This window comes from Cavia porcellus, unplaced genomic scaffold (genome assembly GCF_034190915.1).
Source record: "Cavia porcellus strain 051 isolate PalLab524CR breed Dunkin Hartley unplaced genomic scaffold, mCavPor4.1 scaffold_3, whole genome shotgun sequence".
In the NCBI taxonomy this organism is placed as follows: Eukaryota; Metazoa; Chordata; class Mammalia; order Rodentia; family Caviidae; genus Cavia; species Cavia porcellus.
Window position 1 is genome coordinate 121,346,628 of NW_026947486.1, and position 23,823 is coordinate 121,370,450.

The 23,823-nt window shown below is 35.7% G+C and overlaps 1 protein-coding gene across 1 annotated transcript; it reads left to right on the plus strand.

Annotated features, from left to right (window-relative positions):
* The first annotated feature begins 3,972 nt into the window (after window positions 1–3,972).
* LOC134475403 (phosphatidylinositol-binding clathrin assembly protein-like) lies at window positions 3,973–23,823 on the plus strand. Its single transcript, XM_063245676.1, has 11 exons — window positions 3,973–4,131; window positions 5,865–6,007; window positions 8,269–8,344; window positions 9,261–9,363; window positions 9,516–9,609; window positions 9,725–9,836; window positions 10,739–10,845; window positions 11,666–11,707; window positions 14,768–14,847; window positions 15,621–15,697; window positions 23,352–23,823. Exons 1-11 carry the CDS (start codon window positions 4,053–4,055, stop codon window positions 23,360–23,362), a joined length of 924 nt encoding a protein of 307 aa, XP_063101746.1. The 5' UTR covers window positions 3,973–4,052; the 3' UTR covers window positions 23,363–23,823.

The following is a 23,823-nucleotide window of genomic DNA, read 5'->3' on the forward strand; positions in this document are numbered from 1 at the left end:
ATGGTGCTCCAGGGAAACTATATAGTTGTAAATGTCTATATTACAAAAGAGAAAATATTTCAGTTAGTAACTCAACTTTTCACCTTAAGGAACTGGAAAAAGATCAAATTCAACACAATGTTAGAAGAGAGAAGGTTATAATATTAAAGTGGTTATACATGACACGGAGTAGAAAAACAGTAAAGAAAAAGCAGTAAAATAAAAAATGTGATTCTCTGAAAAGATCCTCAGAATTGACAATCTTGAAACTAGACTTTTTCTTTTGAGGGGGATACCGGATTCAAACGCACGAGGCAGGCACTTGTGCAGCTGAGCTATAACCCCTGCCTGCAGGCTAGACTTTTTTCAAAAGGAAACTCATATTTATAAAATTGGGAGTAAAACAGATGATAACACTTGCAAAAAAGGACAAAAGGTTATTAAAGAAAACCATGAATCATCATATTCTTACAAATTAGATAACATACATGAAGCACATAAATTTTTATAAGACCACAAATCACTGAGATTGACCTAATAAGAGAAACATGAAATAAACATATTAAAAGTAAAGGGGTGGAATTAGTGACTTTAAAACTTTCCACAAGGAAACACCCAGGACCAGATGCTTTGCTGGTGAATTCTACCAAACTTTTGAATTAATACCAATTCAAAAATAACAGTAGTCCTTCACAAACTCTTCAAAAGCAGAAAAACACTCAGCTTATTGAACTCATCACTACTGTGCCAATACCAAAACCAAAGATATCACCAGAAAAGCTAGACACCAATATCTTTATGAATATTGATGCAAAATTCCACAACAATCCAGTAAACACAATCCCGCAGCAAATGAAAAGAATTATAAGGGGTGGGGATATAGCTCAGTGCCACAGTGTCTCCTGGCAAGCTCAAGATCCTCAGTTTGATTCCCAGTACCAAAACAAAACAATAAAATACAAAGAATTATATCCCATCAGCAAGTGGGTATTATCCTAAGTGCAAGATTAGTTCAACCTGCAAGAAACAATGTACTACATATGTACATACATATGTACTACAATGCACTACAATGTACATATTTAAAAAGCAAAGGACAAAAGGCATAGGATCAACTCAACAGATGCAGAATAAACATTTGACCAAAGCCAATATCCTTTGATGAAAAAAGCACTCAGGACACTAGGAAGAGAAAGGAATGTCCTCAATCAGATGAAAATCATATACAAATATTCCACAACTAACATACTTCATGATGAAAAACTGAATGGTATAAGATCAGAGTCAACACAAGGATGCCCATTCCTGTCACTTCTGTTCATTATTGAAAGTAGAATTCTAGCAAAGAAGTTGAGGAAAAAGAAAAAAAATCCCAATTGAAAAGGAGATGCAAAACTATATCTATTTGTATACAGTATGATATTATAGAGAGAATCCTAAAGAATGAATATGCGCACACAAACAGAGCTAATAAATGAGTTCATCAAAGTTGAATATACAATCTATACACAAATTAAGTTGAATTTCTTTATACTAGCAATGATCAGAGAATGAAATTGATAGTTCTATTTATAATAGCATTAAAATAATAAAATAGGAATAAAGTTTAGCTCTAGAAATATGACTTACATAGTAAAGACTACAAAATTTTGAAAGTAATTTTAAAAAAACTAAATAAGTAGAAAGATAGCCTAAGTTTATTGGTTAAAGAATTTGTTGTTAGTATAGCAATACTTTCCAAATTGATTAATAAGTTCAATAGAATTCCTAACAGAGTCCTAGCATCCTTATTTATAGAAATTCACAAGCTGATCCTCAAATTCATATGGATTCCAGGGCCCCTGAATAGCCAAAACAATACTGGAAAAGAACACAGTAAAAAAAGGACTAACATTTCCTGGTTTTAAAACTTACTACAAACCTAAAATAATTAGGAAAGTGTGATATTGGCATAAGCTAGACATTTAGACCAAATTGGAAGTCCAGAAATAAACCTATAGACTTAGTGAATTGGTTTCCTATAGGGGTGCCACAGCCACTCAAAGGAGTAAAAAAGGTCTGTTCAACAAATAATTTCAGGACAAACACAAAAGCTATGAAATTGGACCCCTACTCTAACATCATACACAAAAAACTCACTCAAATATGACATAGACTTACATGGAAGAGCTAAAACTACAAAAATCTTAGAAAATAACACGGAGTAAATACTTATAACCAAGGATTAGGCAATGGATCTTTAGATATGATGCTAAAAGCATAAGCAACAACACCAAAAAATAGGTAAGTCAGATTCTGTCAAATAAAAAACAATTATTTCAATGGTCACCACAAAAAGTGAAAAGTAAAAGTGGAGGAAAATCTTTGCAAATTACATATTTCATAAGGGACATGAATTCAGAACATATAGAAGTCTTGGAAGTCATGAATGAGGGAAAAGAACCCAATTTAAAAATAGGTAGGGGAGGGAGGGGATGTAGCTCAGTCGTAAGAGTGCCTGCCTACCATGTGCAAAGCCCTGGGTTTGATCCTAAGCTCTGAAAAATATTAATTAAAATAAGATAAAGTAATTCCAAGTTAGCAAAGAATTTGAACAGATATTTTTCCAAAAAAGTACACAAATTTTTAATGAGCATGTGTAAAGGTTCTTGAAATCATCAGTCATCAGAGAAATGCAAATGAAAACCACACTGAGATTCTCTCATCTGCTAGGATGGCTACTATCTAAAACAAATGTTGGCAAGGATGTGGGGGAAATTACAATTCTCATTTATTGCTGATAGGAATACCGAATGGTTAACTAGTTATTCATTCCAAAAACAGTTTGGCAATTCCTCACAAAGTTAAACATAGATAAACACTGTGATCTACACATACAGTGGAACATTATTTAGCCATAAAAAGGGATGAAGTACTGATATGTGTTACAACATGAATGATCCTTGAATATACTATGTTAAGTGAAAAATGTTATGAAGAGCCACATATTGTATGATTCCATTTGTATTATTTCCCAGAATGTACAAATTTAGAGAGACAGAACAGATTGTTAGTTGTGTAGAGCTAGGAGGCTTAGAGAAAAATGGACTGCTAAATGGGAAAGATTTTCTTTTGAAAGTGATGAAAATATTATAAATTAAGCTTGACAATGGTTGCTCCATTCTATAAATGCATTAATAAGTGCTTGTACACTAAATGGGAAAGTGGTATATTAAGTATAATATATTAATTAAATATCAGTAAGGCTGTTAAAACGTGTGTTGGAAGGATAAAACTGATTTGAAAGTAATGCATACCCCCTTCTAAACAAATTTCAACATTCTTCAAAGGTGTATGTCAGAATACCAAATCAAAATTTTTCCAAAGCAAAATTTAAAATGTCTGCCATTGAAACAAATTTCTGGGCACAGGAAGCAATAGAAAAATGCGAGTGATACTCAAGGAAAAAAAATCAATAGAAATATAACACAAAATGTTAAAGACAATAAATTAGTACACATTTCTAAATGGCCACTATATTATAAATATCTTAAGGGGGCTAAAGCAAAATGTGAACCTAATGAAAAGGGTACTGGAAGATACAAAAAGATCCCAATGGAACTTTTAGAAATGAAAACAGCACATGTTCGAGATGGGACTGACAGCAGATTAGACGCTACAAAAGGAAATATCATTAATATTCTTTATTTTGTTTTGACAAATTAATTTTGGCATTGAGCAAGAGCTCCGCTGGAGATGCCCCACCCGAACCCGGAGAATCGTCTCAGGGGTCTCATTGCACCTCACAGCCACCTTTTCCGGTGTTGGCACCAGACCCAGCACCTTGTAAGTTCAGGCTCCAACTCACAATGCGGGGGGGTCTGCGTCATGCTGCATGAAGAAAAGGTTGCCTAGTGAGAAGCACCAGGCCACTTGACAGGTCAGGCCTTTCTTGCATCACTGGGGCTCCTTATCTGTAATAAGGGTGAATAGTGGTCCACTGTTGGAGGCGCGGGTCCCCATTGGGCACGAAGCAGGTCTGGGGCCTGACGTCGCAGTCATCACCCTCGTGCCTGGCAGTCAGCGACGCACACATGGGATCCTCTGCGTCCAAGGCTGCCCTTGGGGCCACCACCAATGAGCCCAGGGAACCAGGGGCGAAACACCTGGCCGGTGAGTAGGAAGACCGGTCGTGGATCACACAACCAGTGTGGTGTGAGTAGGGGAGATCCTCTAAGGACAGCGCCTTGGCCTCCAATCCCGAGCCCACTGCCCCCATGTAAGAGGGAAAATTTGAAGTACTAAAGGAAGCAACCCTAAATTGAGCAGTCAGATGCACGGCGTTTTTTATAACACCAAATACCAAAAGAGCTAGACGTTGTTAACATGATTTAGATAGAAGACAGAGGTGGTGGAATAACAATCCAGGCTGCTTAGAAGTCTCAAGCCCACCCCACCCTTCTAAAAATGGGACATTCAACGAGTTTCCAGAAACACCATAAAGAAATTCTACTGAGTACAATTTATAGATCTTCCTAGTAGGGCACCCATTATATAGCTTTTAGAGTGTCACAGCAACATTTCTGTCTGTGTGTTTCTAGACGAAATTTTTTGATTATTAAAGTGAACTGTTGCTCAGAGGAGGGACTTCCAGTCTAACCTGACTACTTTTATTCCAGTTCGAATTGAACAGTAACTTTATCAATGATACACAGCAATCCTACTGCTGTAGAGTTCCACATTGAGCCACACCTCTGATCACACCCTTATTTTACTTGAAATTTTTGTAGTGACTTAATCTGCATTTGACTTCAGAAGTTTTATCTTATGATAATGTGCATGTGTTGTAACAACCAACAGTTCAGTGAGTTAAACATATTGATTTCCTTCATAATTTTCAACATGCTGAGCATTATTCTGTGCAGTCTTTATAGTACATTCTGGGAAAAATTTACACTATCCAACCCCTGGATAGGTATGTAATTATGTACCAAAACTGGGTCCTCAGGACCCAGAGGACAAACAACAATTAGCTATCTGAAGAGACAAGGAAGGAAAAGGGGCCTTTGAGTCTGAGGCTTAATACAAGCTGAAATAATTGGGGAAAAGTACACAAAGAGCCTTCAGAGAAAACTTACAGAAAAGGAAGTAAGGCAGAGTTATAGGTGACTATGAAGGAAGGAATTTCATTCTTCAAACACTTAAACATGATACAGCAGCTAGAAGATACTAAGATTGACCCCAAGTATATGCTGTTGGTGAGTAAGTGAATCTGGGTGTACAGTTAGGGTCAGCGTAATGCTCTAGTTCACTAACATATTTGTTAATGACTCTCTTTGGTATTTATCTCAGTGCTGTGCATACAAAAATGCTGATAAATGAATAAGTGCTATAGATGAAATTATCTTGTCATGAGAATCTTTACACAGTTTTGAAAACAGGATTTTTAAATGATAAAAATAAGGAATAATTACTTTTTTAATTCATATTTTTTATTAGTACATGTTTGCTACTTGTGATGGTTACGTTCATTGTGGGGCAGTAGTAACACATCTTCATTCTTTTTTCATTCCCTTATTTCTTCTTTCCTCCATCTCTTTGTCTCCTTTCCATTTGCAAAAGACCCATCTCCCTGTTTTCTATCACCTCTTATTCTGCTCTTTATTTACACTTAGTGTTTCTCATATAAGAGAAACTTCACAATATTTAAGCTTATATGTTTGGTTTATTAGCATCATGGTCTCAAGGTATATCTACTTTCCCACAAATGACCTAAGTTTATCCTTTATATGTTGCAGATAGTTGGATGAGGAAATTAAATGAATGTTAATTTTGGGAGAGGTTATATGATGTGAATTGAAAATTCTCAGCCTGTATCGCAATGTTTGTCACTTTCTCTAATTTAGATCTAACACAGTACATAAATGAAACAAATATGAGTGTTGAACACCTGGCTAATATTCTTTCTGAGAAAACTGGGAGCAGCAGCTGGGTGGTGGTGTTCAAAGCCCTGGTTACCATACATCACCTTATGGTGCATGGAAATGAGGTGAGTGTGGTGGTGCATACGCCTGTGGCTGTTGTTTCTGTCCTTCTAATGCAAAGGGTCATAGGTGAACAAATACAGAATAGTTGTGCTTTGTCAAGGGTTTCCCATCTTTTAGTTTCATTAGCAACAAGTGGAAGAAGTGAAGGTTTTTGTTTTACTTATTAGATCTATGAAGTCAGCATGCTTTGGGGTATACTATTTACACATGAGCAGTCCCTGGTAAATAATGCAGAGAATAGTTAGATAACTCCTTAGATAATTTATATCACCTCCCCCAAATACATTATTGCATAACTGCTTTACTTTCTGGGGTGGGGACTAGACAGGTGAGTATATTGTATTATACACTTCTCATATTTCACAGAATTGAAATAGTCTGACATTAAAATATTTTCTATTTAAATTCACACTTTGTCTCAGTAAGATTTACATTAAAATTAAAGTGCAGAAATAGGAGTATTTGGAAACTTATAAAGCAACAATACACAGTATGTATTATTAAAAAACAGAGCATACATATAGCTAGAACGTAACAGTGCTCACAATTAAAACCATACTTATATGGGAGATTGGTAATATTAACAATTCATGGGGAAAATACAGAGGAAAGATTTTAAAATAAAGCCTTCACAAATGGCATTCCAGCAGAAAAAAACAATGAAATCCTTTTCTTACTCCATATATGAGAATAAATTTCCTTATGGATGAAATACATAAATATGAAAAACTAAATTTTGAAATTGAAGAAAATGCAAGATACTATGTTTATTTTTATTTTTTTATTCATATATGTTTGAGTACATAATGATCATATTCATCATGGAGGATGTGTACATGTACATAGCACATCTTAATTCTTTTTTTGTCCCCTTTCCCTCCCCTCCAACCCTTAGTCACCTCCCCATTTACAAAAGCACTGTTTCTATTTTTTCCTTCAGTTCTTCTTTTTCTTTAAATCACCTTTTTCTTTCTTCGTTCCCCCTGCTCCTGTCTCGTTTCTCTTCCCATTGGAACAAGTTCTTCCTACTTCCTCATATCTGTCTTCCATTTTGCTTCTTATTTCAAGAGAAAAATGTGATATTTAAACTTGTGTGTCTGATTTATGTCACTTAAGATTATAGTCTAACGGTGCATCCAATTTTCTGTGACTCAAACTTATCCTTCTTTATGGCAGAGTAGTACTCTTGTAAATACCACCTTTTCTTTACCTATGCATCTGTTGATGGACACATGGGCTGTTTCTAAGATTTAGCTATTAAAAATTGTGCTGCTATAAATACAGGTATGCTATAAATGTGTCATGTTTATGACATTTGGATAGAAAAGATACCATAAAGTTAAAAGAATTTATTTCCAACATATATATTACAGACTAGCAAGTAATCACCAGAATACATAATTGGAAGCAAAAAGGCAATAACGAGCTAATGAGTGAAAGAAATGAATAGCTGCTGCGGGTTTTCCTCTGGAGAAGAGACATATGTAGGCTAAAATTCAATTGTGAGTGTACCAACAAGACTGGGTCTCTATGCTGATAGCGGAGCAAATTGTAGAATGACATTTAAACTACAGTGCCATTTATGTAAAATAAAATATAATATTTTTCCATGGAACAAATATACTTAGACTTGTAAAGAAAATAGATTGTAAAGATAATGCATTAAAATTATGATACCAGTTACTTCTAGATAGGAGAAGAAATGGATCTTGAGGATAAGGTAAGTCTTTAGCATTATGTGTAATATTTTATTACTTTTATTTTAAAAATAGTCGAAGCAAATATGTAAAAAATTTAAGCAATTGTCATTTTTAGGTAGAGGGGAACAAAGATGTATCATATTATACTTTGTATTATGCTGTGATTCAAAAGGGGGTTATGGCTAGCAAAATGTCTTGGGGGGAGCTGGTCATAGTGGTTCCTGCCTATAGTACTAGCACTTGGGAGGGTGAGGCTGAAGGATCTTCAGGAGTTCAAGGACAGCCTGAACTGTACAATGAGACTCTCACTCAAAACAAACAAACAAACAAACAAACAAACAAACAACCTAACAAAATTCCAAAAACGTCTTGGGGGAAAAGCGCATGTTGAATGAGCTTCAGTGTTTAATGTTGTTTCTATAAATAGAGGACAGTTCATGACACCATAGTTGTTTTATTTTATGTTGGCAAGCCCATGATATATAGATATATGATCATGCTGATTAATGAACTCTCTTTGTATGCAAAAGTTAATTTTCGAATTTGGCACATTTGTTTGACAGCGTTTTATCCAACACCTTGCATCTCGAAACTCTTTGTTTACTTTACACAACTTTCTGGATGACAGTGTCATAGAAGGTAAGATGAGTTTTTGATGGGAACATTTCTATGAGGCAAGAAAGAAACCATGCTTAGTTAAGAAAATGGTTCTAAATTATGAAAGGTGTGGTGTGATGTACGTTTTATGAAATAATTCCTAAATTCATTGATATAATACATAGTCGGACGCTTATTAGGAATAGCAAAATATACTGTGCGGTAGAGACAGGAATGTTAATGAGATCTCTAGGTATTTACTCAGTGAGGTCTTGTGTAGCTTATCAAAAATCAAAGCACATCCTTATGCCACCTCTCTGTCCAAGTTTTACGTTTTCCACTTCTCACCATTTATTTTTTTCTTTTGCATTACTTCCTGTTGCTCACTGTTGGTATATAAGGCCTACGAGGGCAGACTTTTCCCTGTTTTGCTTCATTTGCTGCTGAAATTCCAGCACCTACAAGATGACCTGGCTTGGAGCAGGTGCTCAGTAATTGTTCAGTATATGAATAAATTGAATAAACGAATCAAAGTGCACTTGAAGGTTGCTAATGATATGTTGAATTTCTGCTGTGGTCTTTCTCTGCTTTATGGAAGCAAGTTCATTTGTTGCATGGGGAGAGATTGGAGGGGGTGGTATAGTGGGCTGGGGGTAGTAAGGAAAATGCTAAGTTTACAGTAATTCCCTATGAAAGGATCTGTTGAAGTTCAGTTGCTTTCCTTATTCAGAAGTGTTACCATCAATACTACATCAGAAGGTGATATAAAATAAAACTATCTCTAACTGGATACTTGAGGGACATAAAACTAGGTAACTAATAAAGGCATTCTAGCTTTTGTGCTTTATTTTCTAGCAGTATCTTGGTAAATATGGATTGTTAAGTCTTTGCATTTGTGGACATATTGTAACTGGTTAATTTGGTTGCATTGGACATAATAAACACATCTCATTTTTAGGCTATACTATGTCAACTTTCATCAGACGATACAGCAGGTACTTGAATGAAAAGTCACTTGCATATAGATTGATAGCATCTGACATTACTAAAACCAAGAGAGGGTAAGCAAAAACTTTAGTTTGTAAGTGAATATTGACACATGTGTTCTGCTTTATAGTCTGTCAAAACACATCTCTATTTCAAGATGCTAATGTCATGGGGATTCACAACCCCTTAATTATTGATGTTTATGAATTTCTTGCATCTTTTATAGGGCAGATGGTGTAATGAGAACTATGAATACCAAAGAACTGCTAAACACACTTCCAGTTATTCAAACTCAGTTTGATGCTCTTCTTAATTTTAATGTAAGAGATTTGTACAAACTTTTAAAAATATTGATAAATGACATGATTAAACTATAGATGGAGGAAGGATTTATTTTTAACTGTTAGAGTAACTGCTTTCCTTTTTAATTTCCAGGCAAATCCAGATGAACTAAGTAATGGTATAATACATGCTGCTTTCATGCTGCTCTTTAAAGATTCTCTTCGTCTCTTTGCAGCCTACAATGAAGGAATCCTTAATCTGCTAGGTATGATAAGGCATAAACATTACTTCAGAGAGGGAGTCTGTTTATTTTTTTAATTTTTAATTTTTTCTTGGTGCATATTTGCCATACATAATGATCTCATTCATCATAGGGAATCTGTAAGAGTGTGTAATACATCTTAATTCTTTTCTTCCCATTCACCTTCTCTCCCTTCAACCCCTCTTCCTATCCTCATTTACAAATGTTTTCTTTCCATTTTTTCCTTCTGTTCTCTCTTTTAAAAATCCCATTTCTCTCTCCTCCCTTCCTCTGCCTCCTCCCTTGTTCCTTTCCCCATTTGAACATATTCTTCCTACTTCTCAATATCTGTCCACATTCTGCTCCTTATTTACTCTGTTTTACTCATAAGAGAAACAATGCAATATCTAAACTGATGTATCTGATTTATTTCACTTAAAATTATGGCCTTGGGGACTGGAGATTTAGCTCAGCGGCATAAGCGCCTGCCTTGCAAGCAGGCAGTCGTGAGTTACGATCCCCAGTACTGATAAAAAGGAAAAAGACAAAAAAAATTATGGTCTTGAGATGCATCCATTTACCTCAAAATGACTCCAGCTTACCACAACCTTACTTTAAAAGTAAGAGGATAAAATTTTGGTAAAAAAAATATTTGTAAAAGGCTTTCATTTCTATATATAGAGTCAAAACAGATCTTTGTAGGGTAATATATATTTTTAAACAATGAAATATTACATTATTTGTGTAGTTAAAAATAGCCACATACCTTTTCCATTTTTTGTGACTGCTAACTGATATTTCTGAGGAATTACCAGAGAATCAACATGCATTTCCACATTTATATAAAATGCATTAAAGCTTATTTTCACCAAATCAAATAAGACTTTTCTGACTTTCATCTTATGGTAGTTTTTTTCTATATTTAGACAAGTATTTTAACATGAGGCGAAGCCAATGCAAGGAAAGTTTGGATATTTACATCAAATTCCTTGGAAGAACAACCAAATTGACACAGTTCCTGAAAGTTGCAGAGGTAAAGAAATCTACTTCTATCCAAAGAGTTTCTGCTATTTCTCTTAAATTTAGCAACAGATGTAACTACACTTTTTTCTTCAACATTATTATCACACAGAAGAAATTTGTAGTAGTTTTGACTACTTTGCAGACAGTAAAACTAAAAACTACAATAAGGTACTTCATAGGCAGTATCCAATGCACTTGTGCTCAAAAGCAATCTCACAAAAATCTCTGTCTGCAGCCATGAGGATAAACAGGATCAGGCTTCCTCTCCCACCAGAAACAGCTCCCAAACTATACTAAAAGGTACATGATCTGTCTTGTCTTGAGGCAGTGGACAATAGGTGGATCAGGTCTGTAGTCAGTGAGAGAAATACCTGACATGAGCCTCATGTTTTCCTTATCCTCAGTGGAACCCAAGAAGATAGAGGACCACTCCTAGACAAGTGGTAGTAACACCACTGAAAACCAAGGAGAACAAAGACATTTTACCCAGAAGAGAACAACAATATGAATAATGATAGACTTCTGACTACACTACTTGAAAAATTAGGACACATTTGTCTGACAGCTAAAATATAGTTTAATTCTTCCCCAAACAGCAAAGAGTAAATTCCTGACAAGTGTTAAAGTCTGTCCTTAGGGTGAATAGAAATTGGTCCTCAAATGTACAATGCATAATTTTATCTAGCATATTTTCTTGATCTAACTCAGGACAACATCATATTCTTGGAGTATTTCTCTTTCATGTATACAGTAGTCACACAGTTATATTTTTGGTATAATTCCCTGCTGTAATGTATATCTTTTTTCTCCTTTTTTTTTTGTGAATTCAGCAAGTTGGAATTTACCAGAGCAACCTTCCGTATCTTACTCAGGTCAGTGTCCTACTTATTTAAATTATTTTTTCTGGTATGTGTGTGTCTGTATTTATTATGTTAATCTTCACCTGAGAATCCATCTTTTTGCCATGCACCTACATTTTTTTGTCATACTACATCTGTCATGTACCATATCTTCTGTCATATAGTCTTCCCCCCATAAGTAACATTTTCCATATTCACATACAGTGTCTCATGGTATAAAGTAGCTAGATCCTGCTTTTAAAATGGACAAAAAAAAGTCAGTGTTAATGCATATTTCGAATAATAAACTTAGATTCATTAAAAGGTTTGAGGGTTGCCGTTTCCACCTTTTAGTTGTATGATCTCAAGCAATGGGTTTCCATTATTGCTTCCTCATTTGTGCAGCTGTGAAAGGGTGTGATGCTATTGCCTGTTTGCTAACAGTATTGCGAAAAGCAAATGAGCTGAGAGTTGGTCCTCTGAGGCATCTATCTCCCCACGGCCATGAGTGTGGTCTCATTCGAAGGTGTCAGTGCAGCAAAGGTGGCCAAGACGGGCCCTGGCGACCCCCCTGCGCTGCGCACTCAGCCACCTGACCCGCATGTACCCTGAGTAGTCCTATCAGAGCAGCCATTTCCAGGAAGAACCCGCTTGGCAGCGCGCAGCTGGGCCTGGCTCGCAGCCAGCACAGCTACCACAGGGTCCGGGCTTCACCTGGCAGAAGTTCTCAGAGGCCACGCACTTCCTCGGGAATCCTGCGCTCTTGCCACATGGGGTAGGGGTCGTCCCCGCCTCTGCTGCACTCAGGCAGTGCGTGCTTGCGTGCGTGAGAGAGACAGACAGACAGAGAGAGAGAGAGAGAGAGAGAGAGAGAGAGAGAGAGAGAGAGAGAGAGAGAGAGAGAGAGAGAGAGCGCGAGCGCTGCAGAAAGCAGTGCACGGTTTCAAAGAGCCTTCTGAGCCAGTCTCACAAAGGGCGGATGTTGCTTTGGTCCTCCTTCATAGCCAGGTGTGGTGGCGTTGCACCCCTATGCCCAGCACTCTAGGAGGCTGAGGCAGGAGGATTGCAAGCTGGCGCCTAGCCTGGAAGGCTTAGCGAGACCTTGTCTGGAAATAAAAATAGAAACAGGGCTGGGGGCAAAGGGCTGGGGAGGGGTTGGGGGTGACTTCCTCTACCACAGTGAGCTGTGCTCTCCTCCAAACCAAAGCTCCAGGGCGTGGCCCCTGAGCGCGCCCTCTGCGGTTGCATTCCGCGGGAGGAAGCCTCACTCTGTTCTGAGCTGGCTGCCCTGGCGTTGGCTGTGACTGACCTGGGAGGGACAGAGCCTCCCTCTGAGCAGCTGCGGTGTGCGCCCCTCCCCCGTGGCCCTCCCCGCGTCCCTGTTGGGGGGACGCCCACCGCTGTGGGGCGAGGTCAGCCCGGCTCTTTCTCTTTCCGCCGCTGGGCTGGGCTGGGCTCTGATGGGCTCGGATGGGGCTGGGTTCGCCTGGGCTGGACTGGGTTCGGTTGGGCAGGTGCGATAGCCAGATCCCTGGCCCCGGGACGTCTGTGGCAGAGCAGCTCAGAGCAGGTTTCTGCGGTTCATTGCTGCTCTGCTGGGCTGGCAGCGTTTCGGCATATCGTTAACTGAATTATCTGAAGATCGAGCAGGCGAGCCCCTCTCGACGAACATCACTCAAATATTGACAAATGTTATTTATCTTCCCCGAATCACCCCTAACCCAACCCACACTTCAAGTAAATATCTGCATACATCCTCATCCTGATGGTGTCCTGCAGCAGCCCAAGTCTGCCTTTCTCAGGACCTGGTTATAGAAGCCTGTGTTTGTGGATCCTGGATGTACTTTCCATTCTTCTTTCTGATAAAAGATTTCTTTCATGTGGGCCAGGACCCTTTTCTAAGTGGATTAGGCAAGACAGATGCTATGTCCTCCCTATCTGCCACACCAAACATCAGGAAGTACTGGGAAAGAGGCTTCCCTCCCATGCTGATATCACTGTCTGTAAATGTAACAAGGCAAGTCTTGAACTTTCACTGGCCATCTTTATTATATTATAAAAGCCTTACTGACGATGAAACCAAAAGGAACCTAAGATGCTAAGGGCAACATTAGAATTCTTGAACCTAGTTGTACCTAACTGAATCCATAGAACTTTCCAGTTACATGAACAAAATTGAACATTGTTCACATGAACTTTGCACTATTATAGTTCACACCACAAATTCTGGAGTTAGATGCTTAGGTTTGGATTCTGATTCCACCATTCATTAGCTGCATTACTTTGAATTCAGTACATGTTAATCACTGTTATTGTTGTTACTACTATCATTCCATAAGTTTGTATTCAAGAGAATGAGTCTAATTCTAGGTTACTGTTAGGATTTAGATATAGTTTAGACATAGTATGTCCCCCAAAGTTCTTGTGCTGGAGGTCTGTCCTCTGTGTAATGTTACTGAGAGGTGCTGGAACCTTTAAGAGTTAGAGTATTGACTTAGGTTCTCTTTCTTTCTTTCTTTCTTTCTTTCTTTCTTTCTTTCTTTCTTTCCTCTTTCTTTTATTTTTTCACTGTGAGAAAATATCTGAGAAAATCAATTTAAAATATTTCTTTTAGATCATGATTTCAGAGGTTTTGGTCCATGGTTGGCTGGGTCTGTTTCTTTTATACATATGGTGAGGCATGATCATCATGGAATAAAGTGAAGGTACAAGAAAAATTGCTTGCCTCATGGCAGCCAGGAAGCAGAGAGAAGCTAAGAGTCTTGTATGAAAATTTTGTCAATATGTACTTAAAATTATACTACCTTTCTTACGAGTACCAAGGACCAAGTGAGCATGTACCAAAACCTTTGAAATGAGGAACTATTATAAACATTTCTTCTTTTTAAGTTAATTATCTTGGATGTTTTTTGACAGTAGCAAAAAAGCTGACCAACATATCTTACAGTTTAAACATAAATGCTCTCCCCAAAAGCCATGTGCTAGTAGCTTAGTTGGTCGCTGATGCATTTTTTGGAAATGATTGGATTGTGAGGTTCTAACTTCATGAGTGAATGTATCCACTGATGGACTAAATCTTTAATAACATTTTAGGCACCCCACAGTTTAACTGAAGCACTAAAACAGCATTTAACTTATTTGGAAAAGAAAAATGACGATTTATCGCCTTACAGGTAAGTTAATGTATGTCTTAGTATTGGTTAATTTTGTTTCCTGCTAAATTGTTTCCTTCAGCCTAAATGTTTTAAAAAGATGACTAAATAAAGGCCTGTGACTACAATGGAATCCACTCCACCTATTGTAAATGATATGTAACAAATTTGTAAATCTTTTGTGGGATTCCGCACTCTTTCCAAAGGAGTATCTTTTATTGAAATGGATAATTCTCAAAGTCAGAAGTTGAGATAGAAATATCACCTTCTTTTCAGGAATTCGATTCCCTGTGATAAGGACATCTCTAATAAGAATAAGTATTATATAAGATTCTTTAATGGCATGGCAAATTTTTCATTTACATAACAGTACACATACTAACATTCAAAACATGTCTATACATGTACATGCATATATATACACACATGCATATACTTCTGTATATATGCATATACACACAAATTGAATAATACAAAATTTGAGGTATATCACCTTAAAATATTCACAATGGTTATCTCCAAGTGGGATAATTATGGTTGATTTCATTTTTCTTCTTTGTGTTTTTTGTATTTTTCAGTATTTCTACAAGATCATATATTGTTCATTCGTAAGTTAGCCAATAAATCCATTGACTAATGTTAACTATATTTTTTCACAGTAAAATAGTTTGGTAGATGAGTGAATCAAAGACATGTATGCTCAACTAGGTAAGATATATGTGTTTCAGGTCACATAAATCTTCCACTTTTTATTTATCTTCCACTGTGCCTCGTCTTTCTTGTGATCTCTTTAGTCTCCGGCATGAATTTATTCCACCCACCCCATTTGGCCCAGTTGTGAAAGCCTCAACAAGCCAACCTTCAGGTACAGGTAATACGACATTATGACATGATTATGTCAGTAATAATTGAAGACAGAGTTAGGGCTTTTAATTCTCTCACTGCTCAAAATCTTCCTGAAGCATATATATATATATGTTCACAATTATGAAATGATATGTAAGTGGAGATATTCACTGCAGCATTGTGGTGCTGCAAAATGGCCAGAAATAAGAGGCGTGTTTTTATACACTGATATAGAATCATCTCCAAGTTGTATTGCTCAATGACAGATGGGCAAGGTGTAAAACAAATTACACTATGCCACCATCTTTGCTTTTTTTGAAATGGAAAAAGAATACTTACGTAAATCTAAAAGAATACTTCTGGAAAGATAATAAGTAATGTATTAAAATTGGTTGTATAAAAGAAGAATATGGTGGTTCATGGAAAGAGATGGGTGGGACAGTCTCCACTGTATACCATTTTTAATTTCTGAATTTCATATCCTATAAATGATTACCTATCAATATGTAAAATTTACAAACAAACACATATATGTATACATACAGTGTGGTATCTTACAATATTTAGGTGGAAACTCTTAGTAATCCCTTAAGATTAATCTGCTGCATACCAGCTTAAAAGAACCAATTATAAAATTTTTAGGAATTTTGCTGTGTGGTTAATGTTCTGCTGATAGCGTGAAATTGGCCATTATGAGTGTGTTTACAGCACAGAAATGGGCAAGTCTCAGAAATAGGGCCTTTTTTTACCTAAAGAGTTGGTATTACACATTTACTGGTAAATGACTGCTCATAGGAAGCCATATTTTAATGGGTTACTGTATTTCAATGATAGCATTTGATTCTTTTAGACACAAATTCATGTTATAATAAGCTATGATGTGATAGAGTTTATATATATTTAAATTAAATTTAGTCTTAAAAGTTTAAACTATATTTTAAGTGTTATTTTTCTTTTGTGACTATATTTTCACTGGATAAATATTCTGCATTTCTGAGTGACTTTAACCAAAATTATGATGAAACTAAGTCCTTTGAGTAAAACATATATAAAGCAAACATCAGACATTTGCTTATTTTCCAGAAGAATGACTACTGTCACTTTTCGGAGTCCTATGGTTTGGGCATTATTATTAATTACAGAAGATGCTAATAAAACAAGCTGTGTTTATATTATGGTTTATATTTCTGTCTAGAGCTCCAAACATATGTAGTTAGCTGTTCACTGGACTTCTCCCCTTAGATGTTGTATAGTTATCTCAAACTCAATTTCTCCAAAATGAAACTGTTTACTTCCCATCTCTCAAGCCTTGATCCTGTCCCTTTGAATGACACCCCTGTCCACACCAGGTGCTCAGTTGCTATTTGCAAGTAATGTTTTTGAAAATTTTTTGTGCCTTTACTCCAATCCAGCAACAAATTCTATTTATTCTACTTTTCAATGACCTCTCAATTTTCTATACCTATGTGCATCCAAACCTCCACAATACTAACCAAAACCACTGCCACTTTTCTCTCCAAATATACTAGTCACTTACTAGGTGCCTATATATCTATCCTTGCTCTCCTCTAATCCCTTCTCCATGTTATAACTAGAGTGATATTTAGAAACTTAAACATAATCATGCCATTCTCTTTATCAAAATCTTTCAGAGACCTCCCATTTCCAAAGATAAAGCCCAAAGGCTTAATTTTGTGTGTCATTCTTACCCAGTTCTCTGGTATTCTGGAGTTGTTTCACTTAAATATCCTCCCAGTCATTCTCAGGTTCCTTTTTCTCCTTCCTCAGACCCTAATCCCCATGGCCTGTCCAATTTATATTTTATTCTGTAAGTCTCAGATTCTGTAATTCTACACAGTCGAGTCATTATTAACTCTCTAGATGAAGTTAAATGTCCTCCATACATTTATCCTGTATTTTTGTGATGTTCAAAAAGTTTTAAATTTCCAGCTAATGTAAAAAAATGAGACCAAGAGTCATGTTACTGACTGTATTTTTAGTTCTGCACAGAGAGTACTTAATGTTCATTTAGAGAGTCAGTTGATTGATATTTTCCAATATGAGATATTTTTTAACTTTAATATATTAGTTAATATTTTACATCAGCAAAATATTATACACAATAATGATTTTAAAAAAATTATATTCTAAATAATAATTATTTAAAGATAAACTTCTTGGATATAAATGTTCTGACATCTGTTGAAAATTGATGATACATTATTTATATTTATAGCAGTAAAAAATTCATTACAACTGAATAGATTATAAAAGTGATCTACTGATATTTGCATTTAGATCATTATATGCAGTTATGATTTTTGAATGTATATTTTGTGTATTCTTGTTGCTCTGCAAAGCTGCACATAATTTCCTTATTAAGCAAATATTCATAGTTTTACTGACTTATGATTGCCAATTATATGCCTGGCACTGGCAATACAGTGATGAAAGCCAGAGAAACAAAAATTCAACAGATGCTACTGCAAGAACTTTTGGGCTATCTCTCTGCTTCTACTATGCCAATCTATTCTTTATAGAACAGAATGAGCCCATTAAAATACAAAGTCTCTCAACTGTTCAAATCCCTCCAATGGCTTTCTTTCTTCATCTCATAGAAATTGGCCTGAGTTGGAAGACTCAGAATGAAAAGCCAGAAGAATTATTTCATTTCCTTGCAAGAGCCTTCAGGATCTGCTTTCCCCAAGCCTTCAGTCGTCTTCTGGTCCTTTTGGTCTCAATCCAGACACACTGGCATCTTCATTGTTCTTTAAACAAACTGGGCACATTCTTTTCCTCAACACATTTGCTCCTTACTTCCTTCTGCTAGATCATGGTAGTTCACTCTCTCAAATCCTTACTTAAAAATTTCTCTCACAGTGAGCCTTTCCCTTTTAAAATTTGAGTTAGTGTATATACTAAGCTAAACAGGTAAACCAAATATAATTAGTAATACCATTGAGAATACCATTATACTGGTAGTTTCTCATTATTGGACAGATCTCTTCCAAGAATATATTATATCTCTGCTGTCTTTTTCATTAACAGTTAGTGCTATCTAGCATATTATAAAATTTATTTTCCATAAGTGAGGCCCTGGGTTTGATACCCAGCACCACAAAATCAAAATAAATAAAATTTATTTTTCTTGGTTATTTTTCTGTCCCCAGTAGAATGTAAAATACCTTAAGCCATGGGTATTTATATTTTTGGCCTGTGTTACATCTAGTACAGTGTCTGGTGTGTAACAAGTGCTCAATTAAAATTTACTTAATGAATTATTTGACATCACTTCATAAGTTATCATTATTTCATTTGCCAAATAACTTGAACTCCTGTTAGTTTGTAATGGGTGAATATCTATGTATCATTACTATATGGACATAAGTTTGGTTTATGCTTATTTTCTAATTGATTCTCCTGTGTAACATATCACAATTAACATTCCCTTCAGAGGCGCACAAATCTGTGAGAGACAGACAGTAAGATGGAATAATTATAGCAAACACTATACTCTATACACTTGCTTTGTAGAAAGTAAGCATCTATTTTGAAAATTTATATTTCAAACATGTTTTAATGTATTTTAAAGAAAAAAAAGTTATACAAAATAAAATAAAATTTATGTTTTTTTGAAATAGATCTTAACTTTGGAGAACGTGTGGTCAACAAGTAAGTTTTTATTATTTAAAAAGACAGCAAATAAGTACTAATAAAGGAGCTCTTAAGGGTAACAAGTTTAAAAATCACTTGTTATAAATATGTGTAATATGAGGATCCTTTTTTAAATAGAAAAAACAGAGAAATCAAGAAGCAAACAAACCAAAAAAACCTCAAATAAAACAACCCCCCCAAAAAAAACAACAAAAGTAAAATGACAACAACAGCAACAACAACAAATAATAGCAATGTAGGATTTCCAAAATGAGATGATAGGAATTTAACAGTGGTTGTTATATTGCATATAGTTATCTTCAAAATAGTTGCTCCAGTTACTAAATATAGGAATAAAACAAAACAATAAACACAATGAAACACTGGATTTGAAAAACAAGACAAAGAAATCCCCACAGTTGCTGTAATGCATATTGTGATCCTCCAAATACATGCTCAGACTACCAGCTTTAGGCCTACAAAGTCAACCAAACAATACAAGTATTAAGTCATTTTTTCAATTTCAGTTGCTGTTATCTCAGCCTGAGTTCCTCCTAATCAGCTCGTTGCTTACCAGGGAGGGTGGGTGGAGCATTGCTCTGCTTGTCTCCCAGCCTGCACACTGGCTGGCTCACAGAAAGGCATGGGTTGGCTACTTGATTCAGTATGTGGCTCTTTCCTTAAATAATTAAAGCAACTAAATGAATTTAGTCATTATGTAAGATCCCAAATATGCAAGTAATATTTCCTATTAAAGTTACTCTATTATATGGCTCTTTTTACTTTTACCTTGTGGGTTCCAGGCATGTCTTAAATATTGGCATTCTTCAAAGCTTGTTGTATTCTTGGTTCTTTCCTTACTTTGTAATATAGACAGTATTAAATGAGTAATGGTTATTTTAACTTTATTAAGTAAAGATGATAAAATTACTAGTTGAAACTCGACTGTCATAAGATAGCCAATGTTATTTAAATGAGTTAACTCCTAAAACTTCAGCCAAGCAAACAGAAACCAAGCAAGTGGAAGCCAAACCAAGGTAAAAGTGCCAATACTGACAACTAATAATGTACCATATAAGTGTAAAAACAGGATGAGGAGACTACTCAGGGTAAGAAGGGCTAGCATATAATAATATAGGTGCTAATACTAAGCTAAATATATAAATAAAAATAAGTAGAGATACATGGGAAATGTGAAAAAATATAAATATTATTATTGGGTTATTGTTGGATGGATCCAGTAGATAAAAGATAAAGACAAAAATTTTGAATGTGCATAATAAATACATAATAATGTGAACACATATACTTTGAATGTTCACTTGTTCAAAGCAATAATGTACATGACCACAAAGAAAACCTTAACAGAATTCTAAAATAAAGAATTTCACAGGCTACATTTTCTTATAACTCAAAAAAATTAAAACTAATTAATAGAAGTTAGCTATGAAAATTGTAACCACTTAGAATTTTAAAAATACACTCCTTTTGCTGAAGAAACAGTAAAAAGAAAAACTGTTAACTATATAAACTTAATGAAAAAGAAAATTTTATGCCAAAGGTAATGGAGCCCTCTAAAAGCTAAACACAAGAGAAAAATGTATAGCTTTAGGCATCTTGATTGTTAAAAAAGAGAAAATTTTAAAAAGAATTTAGTTCTTAACAATATGGAAAATAACAAAAATAATTAGAGGGTAAATGTAGAAATATAAAATCATAAATTAATACAATTGCAAACAAAACTGAATACAAAAGTTATTTCTTTGTAAAGTCAATGTTCTTCCAATTAGGCAGATCATGCAGGGCCCTGGAAGAGAAAAGTCAGACAACTCCTTTCCCCCTCTTCCACCCCAGAGCCTGGGAGGAGCCGACCAAGAAGCCAACTAGCCAGCCTTTCTGGTAAGCTGCGCAGGCCATACTGGGCCCAAGAAGAGAAAAATCAGATAGCACCTCCTCCGGTGAGCCTACTGGCACACAGGCTGAGAATCACTAAAACAACCTCCCCCCACTCCCCTGTTAGCAACCAGCTGGTTCAGAAGACAGGCCAAGTTGATAGCAACTGAAGTATAAAAAGCAACTGAATGCTTTTATTTTTTGGTTGATTTTGCAGTCCAGGGGTTGGTGGTCTAATCATCTATAGAGAAAATAACAGTATGCAATATAGCAATTATGGGGGATTTCCTTTCCTTCTATCTTGTTTCTGAAGTCCAATATCGTTCTATTGTTTTGCTTTATTCAATATTCTGCTTTGTTTTGGTTTGATTTTCTATATCTGATGGAATGGACAACTATTATGAACATAACAAGATATACTGTGGTAGCCATTGTGGTTTTCCTTTTATCCTACTTTGAAGTTCTGTACCAGTTTCACTGCTTTGTTCTGATCCAATTTATTATTTTGTTTTATTGGGTTTTATCTTTAAATAAAAGGTAATAAAACCTCCAATTAAATACAAAAAACATACAATATTGGGAATAAAAGAGCTATCAAATGTGATAAAGATTAAAATAATTTATTAGCAAAATAATCTATGCGACCCCTTGGAATCAACATTTGAAAATCAAGAGGAAGTGGAAGATCTATAGCTTACTGAATAAAATGATGTAACTTTATATCAAAACCTCATGAATATTGAACAAAAAAGGAAACTGTTGACCAATCTCATTTATTCATTATAGTAATAGAGTGAAAATATATGAAAATATATGGGATACATTTTAATGGTAGAACTGAGAAAATTTGATTTAAGGGTGAGAAGAAGAGGGAATAATTTTGGTGCTGCAAGGACAGAGGTGTAGCAAGCATACTGTGATGAGAATCAGGAGAAATAATTTGAGTAAGTTAAATTGAGAGCTCTTTTTGACATCTTACATTTGAGATATTTGAGATATATATTACACATTGAAGAAGAGGTATACATGTGAGTATGAATATCAGGGCTAGAGATAAAAATTTACATTTACCTGATAGTTAAGACTTTAAAATTTTTTTTTTACAAGAAGAAAACAAACAACTTTAAGTTCTACATAACTTGGAAACCTTGATAAGAAAATTAAGACAAAGACACTGTTAAATCAATGTATTTTTATGCCAGGTATGATGAGTAGCTAGTTATGGAGAAATACAATAAGGCAAAAGGGGCTTGATCTAATGGCTATAAACTGGAGAAGAGCTGGGCATGGTGGAGGATCACAATGATCTGCATAGTGAGACCCTGTTTTATAACCAAACAAAACAGGGATGTGAATATAGCTCAGTGGCACAAACATTTGCTTGGAAGTGGGAGGTTGTGAGTTTGATTGTTAGTACCAAAAACAAAACAAACTTTCAGTGATACAAATAGCCTGCTATAGCAAATGTGCCATAGGGTGCTACACTGTTTTTTCCCTTTTCTGTATAGAACCTTTTTAGTTTGTTGTAATCTCAGTTATCTGTTTTTGCTATTGTTGCCTGAGGTTTTAGAGTCAAATCTAAAAGTCCATTACCCTAGTCAATGTCACGTAGTTTTTACTCCATGATATTTTACATCAGTGTGTTAGCTTTCTGTTACTGTAATGAATACCTAAAATAGTCAGTTTAAAGAAGACATTTGTTTGGTTTGCAATTTTAAAAGATTTGAGTCCATGATCAATTAGCCCCTTGGTAGCATATCATTGTGGGAATGTGTGGCAGGGCAAAACCATTTACCTTATGATCTGAAAGTGAAAACAAGAAAGTGGAGCTTGGGGGCGGGTTCCAGGATCCTGCTCAAGTGCATCTTTCTGATGATCCAGGGATCCCTCCACCTGCCAATAGTGTCACAGGATGTGGAACAAGCTTTCAACACATGGGCCGATGGGGATCACTGCAGATACAAACTACAGCATAGCAAGACCTTTTCCATTATCAGGTCTTACATTCATCTTTAATCCACTTTGAATGGCTTTTTGTATGTCATGTAAGACAAAGGTCTAATTTCATTCTGATGCATGTGGACACTTAATTTTCCCAACACCATTTATTGAAGATAGTCTTTTTCAATCAGATCGGACATGAAGTGGTGTCAACCTTCAGAGATGGAAATCAATACTGGAATGAATTGGCAATTGAATACCTATATCTGCACATCAACCATCTGGAATCCCATTTCTGGAAGAAAAGTGGTAACATTTGTGCTCTATTATTACTTTCATTTTATGGTATATACATATTACATCTATTTCTCTTAAGAAAATACAGCAAAAGGAAGAATTAAAGGAAAAAAATGTTAGTCTTTTGTAAATGGGAAGGGACCAAAAAGTAGGAGGAGAAGGGAAGGATGGGAGGGGTGGAGGATAGAAGAAGAACTAAGATGTACTGTATGCATGTATCAACTCCTCATGATGAATATAATTATTGGGTACTTCATAGATGTGCCTACAATAAGGATGTAAACCAAGAAAACTTTTCTTTTTAATCAGATTTAATGTATTTGTTCTAAACACATTAAACTATTCCAGAAACTATAATGTGGAAAT